The sequence below is a fragment of the Oncorhynchus mykiss genome, chromosome 29 (genome assembly GCF_057628025.1).
Source record: "Oncorhynchus mykiss isolate SJ-2025 chromosome 29, ASM5762802v1, whole genome shotgun sequence".
NCBI classification, from domain to species: Eukaryota; Metazoa; Chordata; class Actinopteri; order Salmoniformes; family Salmonidae; genus Oncorhynchus; species Oncorhynchus mykiss.
In genome coordinates, this window is record NC_143050.1 from 30,578,965 (window position 1) to 30,602,101 (window position 23,137).

General features: G+C 41.8%; 1 protein-coding gene across 1 annotated transcript in view; it reads left to right on the plus strand.

Moving 5' to 3' along the window:
• Positions 1–3,539: 3,539 nt before the first annotated feature.
• LOC110509737 (matrix metalloproteinase-17) overlaps positions 3,540–23,137 on the plus strand; it is a 79,138-nt gene continuing 59,540 nt past the window's right edge. The window contains exon 1 of the mRNA XM_021590813.3: positions 3,540–4,141. Coding sequence (XP_021446488.1) covers positions 3,950–4,141 — 192 coding nt within the window. The 5' untranslated portion in view covers positions 3,540–3,949. The remainder of the gene's footprint in view (positions 4,142–23,137) is intronic.

The following is a 23,137-nucleotide window of genomic DNA, read 5'->3' on the forward strand; positions in this document are numbered from 1 at the left end:
TTTCAGCCCTCAAGCCTTCAGATAAATGACAGTCAGACTGTTGGACCTGATCTGAATTGAAAATGTGTGAAGAGAAGGTGTTAGTGTGTATTGGCAATGCATCTCTGGATAGCTTTATGCCTCTTTTCGCTCTTTTTGCATGAAATTGTGTTGATAATGATGGAGTCAAGGGTCAAACGGTCTGGTAGGAATTTTAACACCATCATAGAGACTGCTTAACCTCTCTTATTTTTCATTCAAATGCTGTCTTTGTGCATATGAATTGAAACATTTCGGAAAAGTTTCAACAGGCTATAGTTCAAACACGTTTACGTTGTTATATTTGACATTTCAGTCATTCCAGAGCGACTTGAAGTAGCTATCAGCAAAGTCAGTGCTAGTTCACAAGGTGAAACATCTGTCTGTGCCCTACTATACTACTATGGCTGATCCTGTAAAACAACACATTTCACTGCACCTATCCAGTGTGTGACAATACAACATCTATTTTCATTTAGTAGGAAAACGTGTTAGTTCTTGAAAGTAAAAAAACAAAAAATTGTGGGGGAGGGAGGGGTGCTGTGGGATTTTTAAGATATTCTTTGAAGGGGTAGGGTTTCAGACGTTTTTGGAACATGGGAAGTAGCTTAATACAGACATACATACACGTGTACATACAAAGCTTGGTACAATACAGCTGTCACTTTATTAATTAAATGGTGACTTTGAACATCACAACACAAAGATGTCATAATTCTGTCTTTTATATTCACAACAACAAAGTGCTACTCATCTGCTATAGAAGAGTATGGATAATCTAATTGTCTGTTCTCCATTGCGAGCCCTCTGATTTTGTGTAATTGTGATGATTTCTGCTTTTTTCCGAATTGGTTTGTAGTTTTCTGTGATGTCTTTTGAAATGCCAGAGTAATGAGGGGTAGAAAATAAAACAGCTTCTGTATTTCAGAAGCATTCGCACTATTTTCAGTCCAAAGAGTTTGCTGCTGGCGATATGTATATTTAATTGGGTGTCAGTTGGCTCCCTGAACACTCACTTGTATATTCTGGGGGCTCCTGGTCTCTAATGACAACAAAAAAGCCATAACATGTATCACTGGTTTGCTAAATAGCCCAACTGGGAAAAGATAATGATAATATCTATTTGTGCTTTTATACAGGAACCATATTTGAAATAGAGATCCATGGGTTCCGGAGGAATGCAGGAGACTTAACTATTCTTTAAAGCTAGAATCCTTTGTTGCTACATACATTTTGGGATTTATAAATGTATGATACACTGGTGGAAAAAGTACCCAATTTCTCATACTTAAGCAAAAGTAAAAATACATTTAATAGAAAATGAATCAAGTAAAAGTGAAAGTCACCCAGTAAAATACTACGTGAGTAAAACTGTAAAAGTATTTGCTTTAAAATATACTTAAGTATCAAAAGTAAATGTATTTGATTGTTTTTTTTTAAAGCAATCCAGAATCACAATTGTCTTTTTATTTATTGATTTATTTATGAATAGCCAGGGTCACACTCCAACAATCAGACATAATTTACAAACAAAGCATTTGTGTTTAGTGAGTCCACCAGATCAGAGGCAGTAGAGATGACCAGGGATGTTCTCTTGATAAGTGTGCGAATTGGACCATTTTCTGTCCTGCTAAGCATTCAAAATGTAACGAGTAATTTTGGGCATCACGGAAAATTTATGGAGTTAAAAGTACATAAATATCTTTAGGTTTTGCAGTAAAGTAAAAGTTGTCAAAAATATAAATAGTAAAGTAAAGTACAGATACTGCAAAAAACTACTTAAGTAGTACTTTAAAGGTATTTTTACTTAAGTACTTTACACCACTGATACTGTATACCCATTGATTCTTGAAGAACATAACTTATAAATGCCTCAGGATCTTGGTTCAAATCACACACCCAATCAGAACCCAAAATATAAGATAGTTTTACTCCAATGTTTGTAAACAATGTCAATGTAAACAAACTCTGAATAGTCTCAAAAGTCCTTGCATCAAAAGCTCTGTCTACACATTTGAGAATGGTTACATTTCTCCAGACCAATCCCACAGCTTTTTACCAAAACAAAGGCGGTGTGGGTGTGTTGGGCAAGACAAAAACAGCAACCTACATCAGTCAGTTGGCTCTATCTATAACTGCAGACTGGTGGGCCCTTACTGCATATCATAATTTTATAGGTACTGCAAGGCCCCATTTGTCAATAATTTCACAATGCTGTGTAAACTCCCCAGTGCCCATTTAAGTCAATCATCCCCACAGTGCCTAACTCTGCAGATTGTTTTCAATGGAATGAGGGCACAAACACAGAAGGGCTTTACGAAAACATGTTAGTGTGCTTAGGTGTAAGAAGGATGCACTCTCCTAAATGAATGTTACAAATGTGCTATAACCATTTCCATCCTTGAGGAATGGAGATGGCTATAATGTAAAACATATATTATTGTGTATCTTGATCAACTAGGCCTTCCTCAATGTTAATGTCCTTGGAAGAAGCCAGGTGATTAATACCAATGGACATGTCTGACAGAAGACTCAAGGTCCTATCAGGAAACAGATAAATTATTACCCAAACTAGTCAACGCGCTAACATCTGTCTAACCTTGGCAGACCCATGGCTGTTATAATTATCATTATATGAGGTCAAATATTACCAAATCTCTCAACTTCGTAAAGGTTGAGAGCAGGGCCTAGCCTCGTCGACTTGTCAAACACGAATAGGTCCATGACATTGATGCGTAGTGTACTTCAAGAGACGCGAAGTTGAAATGCCTCGGCATGACTCATGTAAAGAATCAGACACCAGTTGTTCGATACTTGTATATGTTTTTCTATAGATTAAACTTGAAGGCCAACGAGAAATACTTAATAATGTTGACTGACTTCTGTTGACAGAAGCGGCGCAGTAAGGCGTAAAGGCTACCCACTGATTTCCCTCCGGTGAGACAGCGCGAACATGTTCTCTACAGTTTACACTCTGCCCAGTGCCCAGGCTTTCACCTCACCTTCTGTACAACGTGAGAGAAACCTGGAGCCGAGGCTTCCTTCGTAGAGATACTTCGATGTCATATGTTGTTTCCATGTAAGCTAGTCCACTGTAGGCTTGCATCACATAGGCCAAGTAGGCTACACACAAGTTTTTGCAACATCACCTGGTCTTATAACCTATTGGTGTATCTATATCAACTTTCTTGGTAGGTAAGCCTTTGAACTATGGTAGCATCATGTGTAGGTCTATACGTTAATTTGGCTAATGATGAATTGATAGGCCAACGGGCTACCTTTCACCCTGCGAAACAATACTTTTTTCATTTGAACAAAATGCAGAGATGGCATCTCTGTTGCGCATGTATAGGCCTATCTGATGTGCACACTGTTGTGCCTGCAACTCTGAAACCGAGGGTCTAAATATTAAAAAGATGTCACAAATGTAATACTATGCACATTCTAAGTGGACTGAATAATGCGCCTTTTGTATCGCCTCCTCCCATTCTGCAACTGGCTAAATTCCTCTCCACTCTCTCATCGTGCGTCTGTCTCAGTCTCTGACACACCGCGCAGGGAGCACAAGCCTATCTTCGTTTGCTTGTGTTACAGAGGGAATATTTAACGGGTTAATTTTCTTTGCCTCATGGGCATATTGGATATTCTGAAATAAATGCAGACTCTTATGCCGAAAGTAGAAGTTATATTTCTTTGTAAATACTGGTAACCGTTGGCGTAATTGGGTGGTCCACCAAGGAACAGCAATATGACTGAGATGGTTTTTCAGGACGCGGATCTTGGTGAAAACGAACTGTTTAATGTTTTTAGAGGTATTTTCGGCTCTATGTGATATGTGTTTCATGTGTTTACGCGCAACAGTGAGGTAGAATTCTCGTCCAAATTGGACCGCTTATCAGAGGGATCCGGAGCTGGGTGATTTATTTGGTGAATGCGGCGGCCAGGGTCGGTGTCTGAGCGCTGCTGGAGCAGCGAGTGGCGGGGCATGATTTCTCAAATGTTTCAGTTCGCGCGGCGCATTTGGATTATTTCTCCAGAGATGCTCCTGCTTCCCATGTTTTGGTTTTTATCTCAGGCTCTTGCAGCACCATCTCTGACGGCCGAACAGATGGATATGGGGGTGGTAAGTGCCTATATTCTTCCGACACTTTACACTGAATATTTGAACATAGGCTACTGCAGTGGATACATTTTTCTTGGTTAAATAGGCTACGTATAACTAAACTTTTATCCACATAGGCCGACAATAGGCTGTTGAAATAGGTTACCTCATATTAGTTCATTATCAGCATATCAAGACGATGCCAACTGTGGTGTGTGATAGTTGTGTAACTCCTGCGCATTCAGTGAACATTGAGAAATCATATAGGTTGCTTTTTATTGTAGCCTTATGGCTTCAGTCGTTTAGAAACAGAAGATAAAAGGCGGAGTGAATCATTGGGAGTGAGTATTGTTTCTGTGCCCTGTAGTCTCCCAGGTGCATTTGCCTAATATATGAAGTTACATTTTCAGTGAAATCAGTCTGACTTTCAGTAAATATTTTAATGGTAGGCTATCCATAATTATTTATTTGGACATCAGTCATGGGCTACTCTGCCATGTGAGCGACTGCTCCGTCCAACCTGGTCTCAGAGCATTAAGTATTATTCTGTATGAAAATCCGAGACACTCCATCTAGTATGATATGTTACGTTTCGTACAAGCTTGTATGAGAGAAAATATCTCTGCATGATCCTCGATATCACTGTGCAGACCGTGTCAATATGTTGTCAGTCTTGTATAACATTGTATTTACCCTGATTTATCATTTTTCACATGCACAATATGATGTAGGCAACAATTCCCATGAAATATTACACACACCGCGGCCACTTTAAACGCATGGCACAGAACGATGAAGGAACGCTTTGAACTGTTTGTAAATGCAAATCAGAATCATGGCCGTCATTGCCCGCGGGTGGAGAGGTGAGAGAGGAAGAAATTGAAGAACGGTTGAAGAAATGCTACCAAAATGTAAGCAGATTTAAAACGCAATGTCGCTCAAGAGTGTAGGCTAATTGCCCTGTAGGCTATGGAGCTCATGGAGAAGTAACCCCTGAAGGCATGTTTCACTTTGAAATGGCATTTCTGAGTGCCTCAATATTTCTGCTCGCCACAGGAGTCCCGGGGTGATGGTGATGCGATGGCAAGGATGCTCGCTCCTCTCAGCGAGTAGACAAAAATTGCTGCTTAAATAATCAGAGAGGTCATTTACACTTTACACAATCATCCAAGCATTAAATTAGTTGAAAGTCGAGAAATTCTATAAATGGTCCTCATTTATCCCTTAAAGAAGTTCTCCAACACCATTTAATTTAGACAGTACCATCAGAGTAAAATAGTTAGTTTTTTATGCAGGCTTGCATTCAATAACCATTCTATAGAGAAGATTAGTGTCCCTAAAATACTTTTGTACAGTATTACAGTCATCTGTAAAATGAACTGCCCCTACCTTACCCTCCCCACCCAAACTCTCAACACACAATATGCAGATCTTCCTCCCTATGTTTTCAAAGTTCATTCTCTAGCATGAAGGCTGCGAGGGTAGGGGGCAGAAGACGATCTTGTCTCACAGCTTGGCCCATAAACAAGGGTCACACAAATGCTTTTTCATGTGCTGACCTCTACATGGCCCCCCTGGAGCGAGTGGTGTAGGTGCTGTAAGCGTGCACATTTAACGAAGCTGCATCATGTCTCTGTGGAGCTGACACATTCAACACAGTGGACACTCTTATTGCCCGGGTGTTACTGTGTGGGCTAGGGCCTGTCTGGCACCATTACTGGGATGTGTCTGTAAAGACGATGGCCAGCTTAGCTGGGTAATAAGTTGGCCAATAACTGAACCTTATTAATGTGGCACAGCAAGGAGGCAGAAGGCTTAGGCGGGATCGTTCTGCACTAGTGGTGCGCAGGTCAGCTGTTTGTTCACCCGCAAATGCTAATAAACCATCTGCAACCACCCGACTAGGCCTATTTTATCTGGTTGAAATACTATCAGCTTTTATGATGCTGATAAAGATAGCACCTCTATAGACGGTATCTCACTGCACATTCGCATTCTCTCAAGATGTTGGAAGAAAGAAATCATATTTCTCCACTCTTGGTGGTGTATCATTTTGCTGCACGAAATGCTTAATTCTGCAGGGGTTAATGTTAAGGCTATGTGAGACGTTAACTTACAGTCAGTGTCCAGATGTCAGTTTCCATTTAACCCATCTGAACAGTAGGCTACTGTTCAGTAGGCCTATTTGAAGTCCCCTTCTTGTGACTGTCGAATTTGTACAGCGCTTCACAATCATCACACAGCGTCTTTAGCACTGCAACAAATCTTTCCCAAACAGGACTTTTCTGACCCTCCCTTCTCTTTATTTTCAACTCAACATTTTGCAGCTTTTCTGTATTTGAGTTAACCGCTGACATTGTTATTTCTGCCTCTGTGGATGGATGTTAGCTTTTTCTGCCCATTCCCAAAAGCATTTGGCTATTGGCGTGTAGGCTATATGGCGCGTGTACAGTTAGGCTCTAAAGTTTAGGCTTGCGCACCAATACCAGATTGGTGCGTAAGAAAAACCTCAATGCAGCCTATAGATATAAATTGTTTTTTCTTTATTTAACCCGCCCGCCAACCACCCGCTCTTCATCCACACAATATTTATTGACCCTAAACCTGGCCGCCCCATGGATATAACCGCGGGGACTGCGGGTTATGAGTCAACCGGCGCATCATTAATCTGCACAATCAGCCCATCCACAACACAGGCTTTACAGCAGAGATGTGATCAGATGATTACAGAGACGATTCAACGCGTGTGCTGGTGCATGTCGGTGTGTACTGGTGCAAGTTGTGTGGGTGTGCATTTGGGTGTGTCCGGCTCAGCTGGGCAGGCTCAGGTGCGTAGAAGTTACCGCTGCAGGGGGGGCATTGGTCAATACTCAGACAGACAGATGTAAAGACTTCTATCCCCTGGAGTGCCACCCCATCTCACGCCCTTCTGCAGCCGGCTGGGATTAAAGTAAGGTTTACGTGGGGCAGGTGAGTGTGTTGCTCACTGATTAGGGTGGGAGGCCATTTCCCCTACTCAGCAGGACCATGTCGGAGACTGCTATTCACCAGGGGCTTGGGATAAGCCCCCTTCTAGACAGCCCACCAGAGACACACTAGACACTGTCTCGATGTCTGGGTTATTGTCATTGTACATCACATGCAAAGTCCAATTGGCAATTTTGTAACATTCTAGGAATTGGGATCAAATGGACACATGCGAGCTATAACCAGCACAATATGCTTTCTGCTCATCATGTCATTTTTCCCCTGTGGATTTCAGTCTGCTGATACTGAGAGCCCTAACTCCCCAGTGGACAACTCTCTCAGCTCTCAAGCATCTCTTTAGCTGTCATATAGACCAGTTGAGGAAGCACTGAGATGGTGTTTTAACCAGCTAGCAAATCACTCCTGTAGAGGACGTGTAGTTGCAGTAGAGAGAAAACAGCATGTTGTGCAAAACTAGAGTTATTATCAGTATAGTATTGCAATAACGTTAAAGTTCTCTGGCTAGTGTGAGCAAACTGACTAGAAGGTAAGATGCTAACATTAAACGGAGCCTGACCTCAGCAGTAACAAAAGACAACTAAGTTCTCATCATAACTTTGCTTTACAAGAGAGTACTAGCGAGACAGACAGTGGTGAGGCTGAGGCAGGCTGCGATGCATGCAGGAGTAGACAGAGGAGACAAAGAGAGAGAGGAAGCAAGCAGAGAAAGAGGATAGGACAGAGGTTCCCAAACTTGGTGTCGGAGCCCCATGTGGGGTCCCCTGAAATAATCTGCACTAATTTTATCAAACGAATCAAGAACTTAAAAAGAAAAATAAGATATGTTTCAATATGAATACCTCCCAGTGGCCTACCTTCCATATAGGCCGACATTAAAATGCAATCAAACTGCAAACCATACAGTTGTAAAAATGTTAGATGTCTTAGTTTATATCGGTGGTTGTTTGTCTTAACTCGATTGCCTACTGGAGTTTATGGTTTGCCCACTTCTTTTTGCCACTACAACACTGGTTATTATCACACCCTAAATGTAGGCACAATGCTTATAAGAAACCGTGTGAAATGATTCCGGCTGAAATGTGTGTAGATACGATGTGCTACTGTTTGAGTCCCCCATTCTTTTTGGTGTCTGGCAGGATGGTATCGATCTTACCAGCCCGTCTATATCCTAAAGCGGAGAATCTCATTTTGCTGTAATTTCTTTAATGAGAGCACCATCTGGTCCCATCTCCAGTGGAGTGGAGGCGAGAAGAGGATACCCCCCACACATACCCTTGAATTCGCACCACACAGTCCAGTTGTGTCACTTCCTCTCAGCTCACTCTGTCCCACCTATAGCATTTCTCCTCTGGAACTCTGTAGATAGGATGCATTCCTTCACCGACCCCAGGCTGCTCCAATTACACAGAGAGGCGTCGGGAACAGGTAAATGAAAGAGAGTGGGATTGATCGACGGGGAAAGGGAAATGGGTAGGAGTTAGTGTAGCTCTGAAAGGAGAAATCAAACAGAGAGGCACAAAAGAGGCGCACACCAAACAAAAAAAAGCTAGCGCACCACTTAGACAAGTGGCAAACATGAAATCAATACCCTCTCTGCGGCTGGGATGGAACTGTCTCTTTGGGCTAATGCTCTGGGGAGAGATTTGCACCTGTGGAGAGGAGAGAGGATACATTTTTACTTAATTGTCCTCGTCAGCTGTAGTCGTGACTCAGTTGTGTCTGAGTTATGGTATGTTACTATGGGCTCTATCCAATCCGTATCGTGGAAGTTAAGCATTACAGCATAATTGAAATTTAAAGGAAATGTTAGCGGAGACTGCATTCATGGTAAACGCTGCATTTGTCGGCGCAATCGGAAAATACCTTTCCATCGGTTAAATCATACAGATTTGAGTAGAGCCCTAGATAAAAGGGACGTGGGATATTAATAATAATGGTATGTCTTCTCTTTCACACACTCCCCTGGTTCCTAGTCCATTTTTAGCACGCCTGTCCTACTTTCAGTTGGCACTTTGGACGCCTGTGACCATGCGTCCATTGCACGGCATGGTTGGGACAGATTCCGGGCAAGGAGATTATTTCAGGAACAATGTCTAGGGAGAGGAGGCCGCAGTGCAGGAGAGAATATATTACTGTACAGAGAAGGAGGGATACCCAGCTAACAACAAACGTTCCCACAGCTTTCTCTTAAGAGTCTCATTAGGTTATTACCTAATATTGTCATAGGAATGTTCCAGTGATGTGCAAGGACTGTTTCCAAGAGACCATTGACCTTATTATCAAACATAATTTATCCAGAACTTGGTTGCCATGTTCTCCAAATATAATATATTCATGTTCTAGACACGTATCATGGGAACGTTGCAAAAGCACCGTATCCAGTTTTCTGTGGGATAGGAGAATATTCCATCAACATCCCACCAAACATACACAGAACGCGGTTGCTATGTTCTCAGGACATAATATATTCATGTTCTAGACACGTTTCATGGGAACATTGCAAGAACATTTGTGTCCCAAAAATCTTCCTTACACATTATTACACATTCATGTTGCTTTGCCAATCAAGGCCCTGATTGGTGAATCACTTATCCATTCATAGCTCTTTGTCTGTTAGCCAGGTTAAGGATGCTCACTCACGCAGTTATTTTAACATACAATGTTTTCAACGTACTTATTTGGCATACAGTACCAATCAAATGTTTGAACACACCTACTCATTCCAGGGTTTTTCTATATTTGTATTATCTTCTATATTGTAGAATAATAGTGAGACATCAAAACTATGAAATAACACATGTGGAATCATGTAGTAATCAAAAAAGTATTAAACAAAATATATTTTATATTTGAGATTCTTCAAAGTAGCCACCCTTTGCCTTGATGAGAGCTTTTCACACTCTGGGGCTGAGGTCGGGTGATTTTTCTTAGATTTTCGCCTTTATGATAGCCTATTGGAAACGAGCTAGCCTACAGCATGAATATCGTTAGCATGAAATAAGGCTTAAAAATATATGCATGTTGGCATGCCTGCTCCCGCTCCCTCTCGAGGGCGCCTGGCGGCCCATCATTAGGCACGTCTGTCACCATCGTTACGTGCATCAGCACTTCATGGGACTTACCTGGACTCTTTTACTTTATTGATTGCCTTCCCTATATCTGTCACTTCCTCAGTTTCTTCCCAGTGTCTGCATTAATGTTGTTTTGTTCCCCCTGTCCAGACGCTGTTCTTGTTTCGTTATAGGTCCATTTATCCATTAAATCTTCACTCCCTGTACTTGCTTCTCACCTGGTGTCTGTCCTCACATATATACAGTATTTGATAAACTACCAACCAGTAAGAATTCCGGCTCTCACAGACCTGTTAGTTTTTCTTTAAGAAGCCCTCCTGTTCTCCACTCATTACCTGTATTAACTGCACCTGTTTGAACTCGTTACCTGTATAAAAGACCCCTGTCCACACACTCAATCAAACAGACTCCAACCTCTCCACAATTGCCAAGAGCTGTGTAAGGACATCAGGGATAAAATTGTAGACCTGCACAAGGCTGGGATGGGCTACAGGACAATAGGCAAGCAGCTTGGTGAGAAGGCAACAACTGTTGGCGCAATTATTAGAAAATGGAAGAAGTCCATGCAAAATCTCACCTTGTGGGGCATCAATGATCATGAGGAAGGTGAGGGATCAGCCCAGAACTACACGACAGGACCTGGTCAATGACCTGAAGAGAGCTGGGACCACAGTCTCAAAGAAAATCATTGGTAACACACTACACTGGCAGCGCACGCAAGGTCCCCCTGCTCAAGCCAGCACAAGTTTGCCAGTGACCATCTGGATGATACAGAGGAGGAATGGGAGAAGGTCATGTGGTCTGATCAGACAAAAATACAGCTTTTTGTCTAAACTCCACTCGCCGTGTTTGGAGGAATAAGAAGGATGGGTACAACCCCAAGAACACCATCCCAACCGTGAGGCATGGAGGTGGAAACATCATTCTTTGGGGATGCTTTTCTGCAAAGGGGACAGGACGACTGCACCGTATTGAGGGGAGGATGGATGGGGCCATGTATCACCAGATCTTGGCCAACAAGATCTCCTTCCTTCGTAAGAGCATTGAAGATGGGTCGTGGCTGGGTCTTCCAGCATGACAACGACCCAAAACATCATACAATGTGATTTTCTGGATTTTCTTTCTCTCACAGTTGAAGTGTACCTATGATAAAAAATTACAGACCTCTACATGCTTTGTAAGTAGGAAAACCTGCAAAATCGGCAGTGTATCAAATACTTGTTCTCCCCACTGTATATATAAAACATGCCTGTAGAGATATGCTTCTAAAAGTAATATACAGGTTATGTGAAAAAGTACTGTAAAACTGTAATATTATTGCAATATTTGAAGAGAGTAAATCGTTAAATTACCACTGTAATACATTATTGTGCCTTCGGAAAGTATTCACACAACTTTACTTTTTACTAATTTTATTGTGTTACAGGATAGAATTTAAATGGATCGAATTGTCATTTTTTTGTCAACGATCTAGACAAAATATTCTGTAATGTCAAAGTAGAAGAACAATGTGAACATTTAAAAAAAATGTATGGAAAATAAAACAATAATATACACTACATGACCAAAAGTATGTGGACACCTGCTCGTTGAACATCTCATTCTTAAACCATGGGCATTAATATGGAGTTGGTCCCTCCTTTGCCGCTATAACAGCCTCCAATCTTGTGGGAAGGCTTTCCACTAGATGTTGGAACATTGCAGCAGGGACTTGCATCCATTCAACCGCAAGAGCATTAGTGAGGTCGGGCACTGATGTTGGGTGATGAGGCCTGGCTCGCAGTCTGCGTTCCAATTCATCCCAAAGGTGTGCGATTGCGTTGAGGTCAGGGTGGTCCCGTTCTGTGAGCTTGTGTGGCCTACCACTTCGCGGCTGAGCCGTTGTTGCTCCTAGACCTTACCACTTCACAATAACAGCACTTAGAGTTGACCGGGGCAGCTCTAGCAGGGCAGAAATTTGACGAACTCTTTCATTTATGTTAGTATATTTATCTAAGCCATTAAACTTTGTAACTGTTTTAAAGTCACCATTGGCCTCATGGTGAAATCCCTGAGCGGTTTCCTTCCTCTCCGGCAACTGAGTTAGGAAGGGTGCCTATATCTTTGTAGTGACTGGGTGTATTGATACCCCATCCAAAGTGTAATTAATAACTCCACCATGCTCAATGTCTGCTTTAAAAAAAAAAGTTTTAAATGTACTAATAGGTACAGTACCCTTCTTTGCAAACCATTGGAAAACCTCTTTGATCTCTGGTTGAATCTGCATAAAATTCACTGGTCGACTGAGGCACCGTACAGATAATTGTATGTCTGGGGTACAGAGATGAGGTAGTCATTTAAAAATCATGATAAACACCATTATTGCGTACAGAGGGAGTCCATGTAACTTATTATGTGACTTGTTAAGCAAATATTTATTCCTGAACTTATTTATGCTTGCTATAACAAAAGGGTTGAATACTTGACTCAGACATTTCAGCTTTCCGTTTTTTTATTAATTGTGACACGTTTCAAGAAGCGAGCCGTATGTTCCGTATGTCACTACATCACAGGAGATGCATTTGAACGTTTTTTGTTTTTTTATTAAAATGCGTTTTTGGGGGGCAGAAATGCCTTCTGGAACATGTGAACTTTTATGTGCCTTAATAACAAACTTGTATGCCATCTGTAAATATGAATAAAATTGTTAAATTACAAGCCTAGTTGGTTTAGCCACGCTAGCCATGATTGGTCTAGATAATGTCTGGACTGGACATGCCGAAAGATGAGTTCATATTGATCTGTCATGTAGAATGCTTCTGTCTATAACATGAGCTGCTCAGCATGTGTAGTTAATCCTTTCTACTGCTACTTTTTTTTAAAAGATATCATGAAGAAGTAAACTACTGCTCTCAACATTGCCTCTCTGAAGTTATCAGGCGCTATCGACAGAGATCAGTGGGAAAAAGTTGTGATCGACTATTTTCTGGAGGACGGTTTTGCCATTCTGACTCAGAAAATGAATCTGACAATGAGGAAATCCCTGATGTAGGTAAAACCATTTTCATTGAACCAGACATTGTACAGTTGTGGCCAAAAGTTTTGAGAATGACACAAATATTAATTTTCACAAAGTCTGCTGCCTCAGTTTGTATGATGGCAATTTGCATATACTCCAGAATGTTATGAAGAGTGATCAGATGAATTGCAATTAATTGCAAAGTCCCTCTTTGCCATGCAAATGAACTGAATCCCCCCCAAAAAAATGTCCACTGCATTTCAGCCCTGCCACAAAAGGACCCACTGACATCATGTCAGTGATTCTCTCGTTAACACAGGTGTGAGTGTTGATGAGGACAAGGCTGGAGATCACTCTGTCATGCTGATTGAGTTCGAATAACAGACTGGAAGCTTCAAAAGAAGGGTGGTGCTTGGAATCATTGTTCTTCCTCTGTCAAACATGGTTACATGCAAGGAAACACATGCCGTCATCATTGTTATGCACAAAATGGCTTCACAGACAGGAATATTGCTGCCAGTAAGATTGTACCTAAATCAACCATTTATCATGTCATCAAGAACTTCAAGGAGAGTGGTTAAATTGTTGTGAAGAAGGCTTCAGGGTGCCCAAGACAGTCCAGCAAGCGCCAGGACCGTCTCCTAAAGTTGATTCAGCTGCGGGATCGGGGCACCACCAGTACAGAGCTTGCTCAGGAATGGCAGCAGGCAGGTGTGAGTGCATCTACACGCACAGTGAGGTGAACACTTTTGGAGGATGGCCTGGTGTCAAGAAGGGCAGCAAGGAAGCCACTTCTCTCCAGGAAAAACATCATGGACAGACTGATATTCTGCAAAAGGTACAGGGTTTGGACTGCTGATGACTGGAGTAAAGTCATTTTCTCTGATTAATCCCCTTTCCGATTGTTTGGGGCATCCGGAAAAAAAGCTTGTCCAGAGAAGACAAGGTGAGCACTACCATCAGTCCTGCGTTACGCCAACAGTAAAGCATTCTGAGACCATTCATGTGTGGGGTTGCTTCTCAGTCAAGGGAGTGGGCTCACTCACAATTTTGCCCAAGAACACAGCCATGAATAAAGAATGGTACCAACACATCCTCTGACAGCAACTTCTCCCAACCATCCAGGAACAGTTTGGTGACGAACAATGCCTTTTCCAGCATGATGGAGCACCTTGCCATAAGGCAAAAGTGATAACTAAGTGGCTCCGGGAACAAAACATCGATATTTTGTGTTGATGGCCAGGAAACTCCCCAGACCTTAATCCCATTGAGAACTTGTGGTCAATCCTCAAGTGGCAGGTGATGATAATTTTAAATGTAACTTCTTTTCGAAAGTTATTCTTGAAAAGGAAGAAGCTAACAAATTAGCAACATCATCCTCTTCGACAACACCTGCTGCAGCCTCTGCAAACTAGCCTACAACAAAAGATGGCTAGCTAGACCGTGGGAAAACTACTGCTCTCTATTGCACAGTGACCTTTTGGCCTTCGAGAAGGCAGAAGTTTCCATATGTTTTTGTTTAAACGGTCCCACCCATTACAAGTCAATGTAATTGGTTGATTCCACTGTCAGTCCAAAATGTTGCCCTAATTGTTATGCTCGTCATTGGAAGGAATAGACCAAGGTGCAGCGTGGTAGGTGCACATCTTTCTTTTATTGATGACACCGAAAGAAAAAAAACGAAAAGCACAGTTCGGTGGGGCTGGAAAGCAACAGTACAAAAACAAGATCCCACAAACTAAGGTGGAAAAAAGGCTGCCTAAGTATGATCCCCAATCAAAGACGACGATAGACAGCTACCTCTGATTGGGAACCATACCCGGCCAACAAAGAAATAGACAACATAGATTGCCCACCCTAGTCACACCCTGACCTAACCAAATAGAGAATTAAAAGATCTCTAAGGTCAGGGTGTGTTGAACAGTTGAATGGCAGATACCTTCTATCAAGCTTCTGGTGGCCTAGCCAATTGCTGACTTAGCTAGCTATAATTATCTCCCCAAAGACCACCAAAGAAAAATCATGATTGGATATTTTTTTCTCTTCAGTGTTAACAGGCCAACTGCACCACTCGCGTCGCGTGAGCGAGCGTTGCAAAATAAATGTAGAAATCTATATTATTCAATTATTGTGCCCACATTGCTTGCGCGCGCCAACGAGCGTCTCAATGTTATCAATGTTAATAACTCAATGTTTATATCCCAGGACAAATTAGCTAACAACAGCAAGCTAGCTAAATAGGACAAACTAGCTAGCAAGTGCAAGCTAGCTAGCTTAATTGCCATAAATGTTTAATGCTTTTTGACCTGTCCCCAAATTAATATAGTTAGTTGGTTCAGAGTTTGTTTTGATATTTTAACCTGCGTGTCGTGATCGCGTTTGATGTGGGGGGACAAAATACATTTATGCATGATGGCGCACGCACGCGCGCAGCCGGTTTGGGATCCATATTAATCCTTTCTCTTTTCAAAAACTGAAGAGATTAAATCAGAACATAATTGAAATTAATAATATTATTATTATTATTTTATATATCCTTAGCCTTACTCTGAAAGCATAGAAGGCCCTCATTGTTCCCAACTGTGTTTGGGTTAGTTAAAATGTGTAGAGTGGCTCTATTTTCCTTCAGCATGCATTTATTCTGAATGTCTAAAGAATCCATATGTTGATGTGAAATATGAACACAGAAATACTGGACATTTTGAACACTTATTATGGTGAAAATTTGACTAAATTACAGTCATGGGCTTGAATGTGGACTCTCCGTTTCTGGTCTTGGCATAGCCGCGGGAAGTAGGAGTGCTGAGGGTTCTACAGCACCCCTGAAAAATAAAAACAAAAATAAAAAAAGCTACATAATTTTTTTTTTTTTTTTTTTAGAAAAGTAGTAGTAATCCTTCAAATAAAAAAATTGTGGCACCCCCAAACTACTTCTCTATGGTTCTCGGTCTTTACTTGGTCTCGGACCTCTCGTCCCCCTCCCGTTCTCGGTCTTTACTCCAACTCGTTTCGCTCCAGTCTTGATCTTGAATTGATCTCACTTTAGGTGGTCTTGAACACAACACTGGTGCATGATCTGTGTTGTAATATTATTTGTATCTCAGAAATCCATTTGCATTGCTAGTTCTAGCCTAATATTAGTTAGCTAGCTCAATCTTTAGCTACCTGCAGATTCATGCATGGTGCATGGTAGTATGAGTTGGGATTATGGTTCATTGTTTACTACTGTACAAAATACTCCACTATGCAAGTAACCATTTCACTGTACCGTTTACACCTCCTGTATCCTGTGCATGTGACAAAGGCTTAAGGCTTAAGAGGGTGTGAATAATGCTGAATGGATGTAGACAAAGAAGAGCTCTCCAGTAGGTGTACCAAAACATTCATGGGTCATTTTCTCAAAAGTGGGGTTACAAGTTTATCAACTTTCAAAGCAGAATAACTTTCTCATTGTTCCTCAACTGCAGTGTATGATATAACATTTTCTAGCTCTGATTCTCTACTTTTATCCAATGTAAAAAACACCATTTCAAATGTTGCTACATAGGACCAAATCCAGGTGGTGAGTCACAATATGTAAACATTTCTTAAAACATAATTCCACTTTGGCGTTATGGGATGTTGTGTGTAGATCTGTGAAACAAAATCAATTTAATTCATTTAAAATGTAGGCTGTAACACAACAACGTGAAAAAAGTTACAGGGTTTGAATACATTTTGAAGGCACTATATTACCCCCAACACTGGTCCCAAGTGATTCTGTTGTCTGTTTTTCATGGACTGTTTTGGTATAACTGGCATCATTGCTTAAATGGCAAATGTGAGAAAGTACAAGCATGCTACTGTAAATATACATATTTCTGATACTCTGAGAATACGGCAACCATGTTCTAGGTATGCTTCTGTCAGACGCAACACTCCCACCTGGGCCATGTTTATGCAAAAAATGAGGAATGTTCCAGATAGAAACACTATGATGAGAGCTGATGTGATTCCTTATCAGAGACACGTTTGTTCTACATGGTATATGTGGTGTGGATTTAAAAAACACATGATAGAGAGTTCCCTTTGAGATGCTCAGCTATCTGGAATTCTACCAATTCTTATCTCTCAATAAGAAACACATTTGAATTAGATCAGATAGATGTGTTGTAACTGTTGCCAAACAATGACATTAACGTATTTGGCTAGTGATGTAAAAGTAGGGTGATTCCCCTACCGTGTCTCGAACCCTGGCCACAAGCAGCAATGACAAAAGCCCTAAACACTGTTCCAATAAGGGATATCTCTAGGGCAGTGGTTCTCAAACTTTTTCACTCGGGCCCACCTTCCATCAAACCTAGCTAAAACACCTTAGCTGACATTAACTAATTGATCTAGACATTTCTGGCAAATTGTAAATAGCGCTCTAAGGTATGCAATGACTAAAATTACAAGAGGAAAACTGCTAATGCTCTACCCAATTTCGAAATTGTACCTCATGCAACTTGTCAGAATAACTATCGAGAGTAGAGTGAGTTCCTTAAAAATAAAATCTGCACCCTGGGGGGGCACTAGTGATGCATGGGATGACTCATAAGCCGCAGTCCCCGCGTTTATATTCGCGGAGCAGCCGGGTTTAAGGTGATTCATGTGTGGATGAAGGGCAGGTGGGTGGTGGGCGAGTTAAATAAAGAGAAAACAACACCTTAAAGAAATCCATAAATGTATCATTCTTGTGCAATTTATATCTAAACATTTAGGTTTTTCTTTCATTCTTTTAGGCTATCTGGCATTAGTGCATAAGCCTAAGCTTTAGGGCCTAACTGTCCACAAGCCAAATAGCCTTCATGCCAATCACCAAATGCTTTTGGGAACCAAAGAGGCAAAAAGGACAATGTCGGAGTTCAATTCAATAAGAGAAAAGCTGTGAAATGTAGAGCTGAAAATAAAGAGAAGGGAGGGCCAGAACAGTAATGTTTGGGAAATATTTGGTGAAGTGGTAAAAGAGGACGATAGCAGTGCCAGCTACTGTACGTTAAGTGTGATGATTGTGAGGCGCTGTACAAATTTGACAGTCACAAAACGGGGACTTCAAATAGGCCTATGGCACGTCAAGGGAACAGTAGCCTACTGTTCAGATGGGTTGAATTGAAACTGAAATCTGGACACTCATAGCCGTAATATTAACTCCTGCCAGTGGCGAGCTGTCATTCAGGGCAGGTGGGGCAGAGCAAAATATTAGCAAAATATTGGATATTATAAGCAGCAACATATCTATTTTTTTTTTACCCTTTTTTCTTGGTAGTTACGGTCTTGTCCCATCGCTGCAACTCCCGTATGGACTCGGGAGAGGCGAAGGTCGAAAACAATCGAAATTTGTTACTTTTCTCCCAGACCTAAAAAACAATGTCTTCTGATGTGATTTCTCCATGAACAACTGTCATTTTGTGAGTGAAAAAAAAAGTATGGAAAAGTAAAACTTTGGTGTTAGAAAATCTCAGATTTTATAGAGTTGTTTATTAACCATTATTTTACCAGGTATGCTGGCAGAAAACATAGTTCACTACTTTCTCTTGTACACTAAGGACCCGGGGAAGAGTTGCAGGGGAGAGGAGAAAAGAAGAATGTGTCCATTTGAAAGATAGAAAAAATGAGTAGCTCGCAACACGTTTCTTTATAACTCTTGTGCTAGAAAATATTGGAGACCCCTGAGTTAGGCCATGTCCAGAAGAAAACCTAACCCCTCCTCCCTAGGCACTTGATAGGTGTAAGCAATAGGGTGAACAAATTCAATCTCAGCTCTGTTAAAAGTACATTCAATAACAACTTTTATTGATCATAGTGATTCAAGAGTATCATTAAAACAGGTTCATATGCCCCAACAACATTAGACAACTATACAGAAAGCCCTTAAATTGTTTAAATAGTCAAATCAATGAGGAGAAATTAGTCAAATATAGTGCTAGCTGTGCCACCAGAGATTCTGGGTTTGAGCCCAGGCTCTGTCGCAGCCGGCCGCAGCCAGGAGGCCCATGGGGTGGTGCACAATTGGCCCAGCGTCCTCCGGGTTAGGGAGGGTTTGGCCGGCAGGGATATCCTTGTCTCATGGTGCACTAGCGACTCCTGTGTCGGGCCGGGCGCAGTGCACGCTGACCAGGTCGCCAGGTGTCAAGAAGCAGTGCGGCTTGGTTGGGTTGTGTTTCAGAGGACGCACGGCTCTTGACCTTCGCCTCTCCTGAGTCCGTACGGGAGTTGCAGCGATGAGACAAGACTGTAACTACTACCAGTTGGATACCACGAAATTGGGGAGAAAAAAAGGAGTAAAAAAAAAATCTAATCAAATATAACTGATAGCTGACACAGACATGGCGGCGTAGAAGGAAGCGCTGAATGCCGCAAACCAAAAGGTTGTGAGTTCAAATCACAGGTGAGGACATGGGGCGGCAGGGTAGCCTAGTGGTTAGAGCGTTGCAAGTTCAAACCCCCGAGCTGACAAGGTACAAATCTGTCGTTCTGCCCCTGAACAGGCAGTTAACCCATTGTTCCTAGGCCGTCATTGAAAATAAGAATTTGTTCTTAACTGACTTGCCTGGTTAAATAAAGGTTACATTTTTTTAATTTAAAAAAAAAAAATGTAAATGTTGAATATGAATTACTGTATAAATGAACATGCACAATGTAATCAATTGTTTGGTGGGACATTGCTGGAATATTCTCCTGACCCTCAGATAACTGGACACATAAATGTTCTTGCAACATGTCTAGAACATTAATATTGTATATTCTGAGAACACGGCAACCTTGTTCTGTGCATGTTGGTGGGCTGTTGATGGAATATTCTCCTATCCCTCAGAAAACTGGACGCATGAATGTTCTTGTAATGTCCCATAAAACTCACACAGAACATTAATGCTGTACTGTATATTCTGAGAACATTTGATCCACGTTCTAGATACGTTCTGCTTGACACTAAGGGAATGTTCTTCTAACTTCCACAACAAAACTAAAGGTTCTTCGGAGGATTTTGCTGACATAGATAGAATGTTCCCCAAACTAACGGGAAATGTTCTTGAGGAGATTGTCAGATTTGCTGAAGGGTTTAAGACAGCCTCAAAGGCCCGATCTGTGAGGTTTTGCAGATCTTGACACATTGGCAGCCGCAGCAGCTCTGCAGTCTGGGATTGCTGCACTGACCTCATCCAGACCCTATCGATCAGCACGAAGACAGGCATATTCAGACCGTTGATAGATCAAATACTCATACTTTGCAGTGAGGTATAAGATGACAAGATGAAGACGTTTGTTTTCCTGAAACAACCACACATGCAGAACAGCCACATAAGCATACATACATAAACTCACAAAACACCAAATGAGATTACCTCATAATATTCCAAGCAACATTGATTATGATCAGAGTGAAGCTATGGATCATAGCAATGGAACAGGAAACAATAGTTCACTGGCCAGAAATCTGCATTTCCAATCTCTACACTTTAATTCATGCCATTGTAATGTGTGCGTCGAAAAAAGATTCCAAATGCCAGAAAGTATGACTTACAGTGGTAATGAATCAAATTGTGTGGAAGAGGGAGTGGGAATTATTGTTCTCCGCAACAGAGCTGCAAGCGATCTCCCTCTCTCTATTGGCTCACACTGATTCCTGCACTCAACTGTGGTTTATGAACGAAGCTGCCCCACTCCACGAAAACCCCAAATCAACTCCATGTGCTCCCTCGCAGGTCTTATTTCAGCCAAGGAGTCCCCCCTCTCCCCATCTCATCCCAGATTATGAAATAGTCACCATTGCCATCCAAATGACCAAGGAGCTTTTGTAATTACTGTGGTTACTGGTATTTCCTGTCACATCACATCTCAATACAGAGTCCAGACAGCTAATCTGGCGATGCACGACCTTAAAGCACCATTAAGGAAACCACAAAGCATCAACAGAGCTCTTCTTAAATTGCTTGCAGAAATTTGCGGAAGAATAAAGAAATAATTGTGTGTGCGTGTGTGTCTGCATGTGATCAGGTTTGTGTGGTATGCATAAAGCATTCCTGTGAGGGCAAGTACGTCAGTAAGCTGACAAGCAGTCAGCTCCCACTATGAGTAAGCAGGCAAAATGAATGTAGAAAGCCACCTTGTTACTGATGCAGGTGACAGGCCCCTTTGGCTTTTAGTAAGTTTGTTCATTTTCCAGGTTGTTCTAAGCCACGCAGCAGGTGATGCCGCCGTTTGTCTCTCATTAGCATTTGTCAGTTCTTAACCAGACGAAAGGAGAGCGGAGCAGTGAAAAAAAATGGAAGCGAAAAAGCTCCCTCAGAGAAATCATCATGGGGAATGAAGACGTTTGATGTGTAGTGTAGAATCAGCTTCAAGCCCGCCGTGTAATGTTCTTATGACGGGACCCTATTCCTCTGCTGGTCCTTATGGAAGGAAGTTGGAAAGAGAAGGAGCGGGTTGGGTTAGCTAGCAGCTTGTTTTCAGAGGCCTACTACTGCTAATTAGATAGGAGACTCTGATAGGATCAGGGAATGAGCTAATAGGTGACAATAATCAGACTGTGATGAAAATCATCTTAACCACACATATTGGAGAGTCATCATTAGTGGAACAATTCGTTGTTGACAGGATTTTCTCTCAGCCGAGCCCACGGGAGAGAGAGAGAATCTATTCTCTGGATGGATGGATGTCTTAATAACAATTTAATTCATTAAGGTGCTCTGCAAAAGTACTTCAGAATGAAACAAGTTACTCCTTGATTGACACTGATTATCTAGATTTCGGACAGCCCATACAAAGTCCAAGAACTACCAATTCACAGACCTGTACCAGTCTATAAAAAAAGTTATTGGTGTAGAAGGCAGGCAGGATACCTGTGTGGGCTGGGGTTGGCTCAGCAGGGAGCCCACTAAAGGTAATGACCCTCACTGTGTCCTTGATATGGACTCCTCACCTCACCGGCTTCATTTCAAATGGATTTTCAGTAAATTGGTTACTGCCTCTGAGTTAACAACATTGTAAGTCACCCTGGGAAATTGTATCTGCTCAGAGAATACTGTGTATGAATGTAGCTAAGCGGGGATAGAAATGGGCTTTTCTCTGTCTATATGGTTTATGCTTTCACTTCTTTGACCCCTGTGGCTTCTGGGTATTCCAGTGCTCACATACCTTTCACTAGCTTTGCAGAAAAGTCCACAGATCTGCTGAAGAGCTCTAGCCTTCACATGGAAATGGATAGTTAGTCCCTCAAGCCAGAAGCAAAGCAGAAGATTAGCTTTTTCTGAGTGGCCAAAGTGCTGTTTTTACTGATTGGTTCATCCTCTGCTGATGTTGGGGGAACAGTGTTGCAGTAGATTCTAGGCCTTTACAGGGAGTCTGTTTAAATGCTTGACGTACACACTATGTTGTGTTGTGATGTAAGATACTCAATATCTTTACGATCTCTTTCTCCACTCCCTCCTATGGCTCTCATTTAAATAATCTGAACCCCCCCCCCCCCCTCCCCCTCTTCTCTTCCTCCATTCTTTAGCACAGACACTTGTCCCTGTGAAGATGCATAGTGCTGCAACTGGAGGCTGGTTGGCATTTAATAAGCTAGCAAGTCTATATGACCTTAATCGTTGGCCGTTCATTCAGTTATGTGCCGGATCATCAGTTCCATAATTTCTTTATGCCCTTATTAATATGATTTCAGGCCGGCGTTGATCTGATTGGTCGTTATTGGCACACCAACCAGGAGTAATGGGCCGAGCCCAGCTAGAGTGCTGGTGCACTTTAAAACAGGGTCACGTTAGGGTGTCTTATATATTTATGTACAGTACAGGAAAGGAAATATAACCACACTAATACATTGCCCTCCAAATGACTCAAAGAGATGCTCCAGGTCCTTACTTGCGATAAGACACCTTAAGAGCATGTAGCCCACAGAGATCCTACAAATTACTCATTTTTAATTATATGATGTAGCCTATG